At 45.4% G+C, this 4,740-nt stretch overlaps 1 protein-coding gene across 1 annotated transcript in view; it reads right to left on the bottom strand.

Annotated features, from left to right (window-relative positions):
- zgc:77880 (zf-DHHC domain-containing protein) overlaps positions 1-4,526 on the bottom strand; it is a 15,005-nt gene extending 10,479 nt beyond the window's left edge. Inside the window, exons 1-4 of the mRNA XM_042298509.1 lie at positions 4,366-4,526; positions 3,487-3,575; positions 1,838-1,911; positions 566-678 (exon numbers count right to left, since the gene is read on the bottom strand). Coding sequence (XP_042154443.1) covers positions 566-678; positions 1,838-1,911; positions 3,487-3,575; positions 4,366-4,490 — 401 coding nt within the window. The 5' untranslated portion in view covers positions 4,491-4,526. The remainder of the gene's footprint in view (positions 1-565; positions 679-1,837; positions 1,912-3,486; positions 3,576-4,365) is intronic.
- Between the last annotated feature and the right edge of the window lie 214 nt (positions 4,527-4,740).

The raw sequence follows: 4,740 nt of genomic DNA on the forward strand, positions 1-4,740 counted from the left end.
CTAACCAGGGACAGAGAGAGGTTGAAGGAGGAGCTGTAGAGTCACTAACCAGGGACAGAGAGAGGTTGAAGGAGGAGCTGTAGAGTCACTAACCAGGGACAGAGAGAGGTTGTAGGAGGAGCTGTAGAGTGACTAACCAGGGACAGAGAGAGGTTGAAGGAGGAGCTGTAGAGTGACTAACCAGGGACAGAGAGAGGTTGAAGGAGGAGCTGTAGAGTGACTAACCAGGGACAGAGAGAGGTTGAGGAGCTGTAGAGTGACTAACCAGGGACAGAGAGAGGTTGAGGAGCTGTAGAGTGACTAACCAGGGACAGAGAGAGGTTGAGGAGCTGTAGAGTGACTAACCAGGGACAGAGAGAGGTTGAAGGAGGAGCTGTAGAGTGACTAACCAGGGACAGAGAGAGGTTGTAGGAGGAGCTGTAGAGTGACTAACCAGGGACAGAGAGAGGTTGAAGGAGGAGCTGTAGAGTGACTAACCAGGGACAGAGAGAGGTTGTAGGAGGAGCTGTAGAGTGACTAACCAGGGACAGAGAGAGGTTGAAGGAGGAGCTGTAGAGTGACTAACCAGGGACAGTGGTGGTCCATGCGTCGTATGCATCGCTGACATACTCTACAGTGGTGAGCTCTGGGGGGGCGGTAGGTCTCACAACGACTACAAACAGTCCAGCCCTCACAACCCTGTAACACACAATATCACAGCAACTATATATTACACTACTGTGTGTGACTGTGTGTGTGTGTGTATCAGACTCTGCACAGCAGCTATATATTATACAATATATTACACTACTGTGTGTGACTGTGTGTGTGTGTGTGTGTGTGTATCAGACTCTGCACAGCAGCTATATATTATACAATATATTACACTACTGTGTGTGACTGTGTGTGTGTGTGTGTGTGTATCAGACTCTGCACAGCAACTATATATTATACAATATATTACACTACTGGTGTGTGTGTGTGTGTGTGTGTGTGTCAGACTCTGCCCAGCAACTATATATTATACAACATATTACACTACTGTGTGTGTGTGTGTGTGTGTGTATCAGACTCTGCACAGCAACTATATATTATACAATATATTACACTACTGGGTGTGTGTGTGTGTGTGTGTGTGTCAGACTCTGCCCAGCAACTATATATTATACAATATATTACACTACTGTGTGTGTGAGTATGTCAGACTCTGCCCAGCAACTATATATTATACAATATATTACACTACTGTGTGTGAGTGTGTGTGTGTGTCAGACTCTGCACAGCAACTATATATTATACAATATATTACACTACTGTGTGTGTGTGTGTGTGTATCAGACTCTGCACAGCAACTATATATTATACAATCAATATATTACACTACTGTGTGTGTGTGTGTGTGTGTGTGTGTGTGTGTGTGTGTGTGTGTATCAGACTCTGCACAGCAACTATATATTATACAATCAATATATTACACTACTGTGTGTGTGTGTGTGTGTGTGTGTATCAGACTCTGCACAGCAACTTAACGTTTCAAACTACCCAGTTCAGCCCCCAAAACCCTGTAGGAACATAATGTCATACTACACATCATCGTGGAAGAGACTAAACCGGAAGCTCAATCCACAGCTTGAAATCGCTCCCCTCGTTGTCAGCTGGCTAAAAGACGTTTGTCACGTGTGTTTGTGAAGCAGAGGGTCTCTAGATCAGGCCTTTCTAAGGACGGTGTTCCCAGAAGGAAGCAGAGGGTCTCTAGATCAGGCCTTTCTAAGGACGTTGTTCCCAGAAGGAAGCAGAGCTGCTAATTAAGTGCAGTGACATCCATCACACTAGTGCTGTAACTTTGTGTGTTACTCACCCTCTCATTCATGTGTGAATTCTGGGACCTCAGGTCAGAGAAGTCGATAGCCGTCTCTGGTAGGGGAACCATACCTGGAGGACACACAGGTAGTCAAGTACACCTGAGTCACAACATATTATAAACCCACACCAACCATACCTGGAGGACACACAGGTAGTCAAGTACACCTGAGTCACAACATATTATAAACCCACACCAACCATACCTGGAGGACACACAGGTAGTCAAGTACACCTGAGTCACAACATATTATAAACCCACACCAACCATACCTGGAGGACACACAGGTAGTCAAGTACACCTGAGTCACAACATATTATAAACCCACACCAACCATACCTGGAGGACACACAGGTAGTCAAGTACACCTGAGTCACAACATATTATAAACCCACACCAACCATACCTGGAGGACACACAGGTAGTCAAGTACACCTGAGTCACAACATATTATAAACCCACACCAACCATACCTGGAGGACACACAGGTAGTCAAGTACACCTGAGTCACAACATATTATAAACCCACACCAACCATACCTGGAGGACACACAGGTAGTCAAGTACACCTGAGTCACAACATATTATAAACCCACACCAACCATACCTGGAGGACACACAGGTAGTCAAGTACACCTGAGTCACAACATATTATAAACCCACACCACACCACTGGTGGAAAACAAAACCCAACTGTCATACTTGAGTAAAAGTCTAAGATTTCAAATATCCTTAAGTATCAAAAGTATAATTCTTTATATTAAACAAAGCAGACAGGACATTTTTATTTTTATTTATTTACAGATAGCCAGGGGTACACTCCAACATTCAGACATAGTTTACAAACAAAGCATGTCTGTTTAGTGAGTCCTCCAGATCAGAGGCAGTAGGGACCAGGGATGTTCTCTGTTTAGTGAGTCCTCCAGATCAGAGGCAGTAGGGACCAGGGATGTTCTCTGTTTAGTGAGTCCTCCAGATCAGAGGCAGTAGGGATGACCGGGGATGTTCTCTGTTTAGTGAGTCCTCCAGATCAGAGGTTCTCTGTTTAGTGAGTCCACTCAGTAGGGATGACCAGGGATGTTCTCTGTTTAGTGAGTCCACCAGATCAGAGGCAGTAGGGATGACCAGGGATGTTCTCTGTTTAGTGAGTCCACCAGATCAGAGGCAGTAGGGATGACTGGGGATGTTCTCTGTTTAGTGAGTCCACCAGATCAGAGGCAGTAGGGATGACTGGGGATGTTCTCTGTTTAGTGAGTCCACCAGATCAGAGGCAGTAGGGATGACTGGGGATGTTCTCTTGATAAGTGTGTGAATTTGACTATTTTCTTGTCCTGATAAGCAGTCAAATGTAACGAGTACTTTTGGGTGTCAGGGAAAAGGTAAGGAGTAAAAAAGTACAATATTTTCTTAAGGAGTGTAGTGAATTAAAGTATTCAATGAATGGTAAAATACCCCCAAAAACAACTTAAGTACATTAAAGTATTTTTTACTTGAGTACGTTACACCACTGCACCAGATACACACACAGATACAGACAGAAGCCTTGTTAGACTGGAACACACCCCTATGTGTAAAGAAAAACACTTTCTGGGTTAGTCTCGTCAGTAGTATCGTCTCCGTCTCTCACACGCACGGGCTGAACAAACCTGGGTCTGAGAAGACAGCTTTGGAGTGACAGGCCAGCAGCAGTAGTAGAATCAAGTTAAACACTGACCCATGTAGTGTACACCACACACTGGGAGGAGAGGAGAGAAAGAGAGAGAGAGAGAGAGAGAGGAGGGAGAGACAGAGAGAGAGAGAGAGAGAGAGAGGAGGGAGAGACAGAGAGAAGAGAGAAAGAGAAGAGAAGAGAGAGAGGAAGAGAGAGAGGGGATAGTTGGAGAAAGAAGGAGTGGTGAGGAAGGAGAGAGAGAGTGAGAGTCAAGGGTGGAGACTGACAGCACCAAATGAATGAATGACAGTGAACTAGCAAACCAACTACACTGGCTTGTAGCACCAAACAAACTATTTTACACTTCTCTCTAACTGCAGTAGAGAAGGGATGAAACGTTTATCTGGTTTGACTGGTTCGACAAGGATAGATTACAATTTGTGAGTTCACAGTAAACCCACACATTGGGCGAGTTCATTATGCATGGCCCGGTGCACTGGGTTTGCGCATTTTATACCGTTCCATTTATCTTTAAATGACATCCCTACCCACCCGGGGCAGCGGGCCATGCAAAACGAACTCTCAGTAGTGAAGCTCTGAGTGTCAACAACATTGTTTTGATGCTACCAAACTAGCCATTCACTCTGTTCTTGTGTACTGTGCTCAGACTGACTTGGGAAAACGCGTCAACTACCTGGTTATAGTGAATGTACAGCCCCGCTACAGGTAACTATAAGTAAGGTAACGAATCCGTTGTCAACATTGGATAATGATACAGAATACCTATACAAACAGCCAAGGTATGCTAACGTTAGCTATACAGACGCTAAACCGTTTTTAAGCAGTTAGCGGAAGAAACACACGCAATACTTACCTTCCCGAGTAGGCAGGGATGAGGACATACTGAATCACCACATAATCGGCGTAAAAAACGCTGAAATAAGTTAGTATGAGACATATAAATCCACACGGGTCTCGCCTACAGCGTAGAAACGCCATCTTGGTTCCCCCGTCCGTCCCCCTCTTCCGGGTGACGTCAGGAGGGCGGGGACTAGGGAGAGAAGCAAAACCATCCAATGGTAAAGGTGCATTACCGCTTCCGGCTGGACGCGGTATTGAATAAGAACTGCGCTCCCGAGTGGCGCAGCGGTCTAAGGCACTGCATCTCAGTGCTAGAGGCGTCACTACAGACCTTGGTTTGATTCCAGGCTGTATCTCAACCAGCTGTGATTGGGAGTGCACAATTGGC

This window comes from Oncorhynchus tshawytscha, linkage group LG15 (assembly GCF_018296145.1).
Source record: "Oncorhynchus tshawytscha isolate Ot180627B linkage group LG15, Otsh_v2.0, whole genome shotgun sequence".
Classification (NCBI taxonomy): domain Eukaryota; kingdom Metazoa; phylum Chordata; class Actinopteri; order Salmoniformes; family Salmonidae; genus Oncorhynchus; species Oncorhynchus tshawytscha.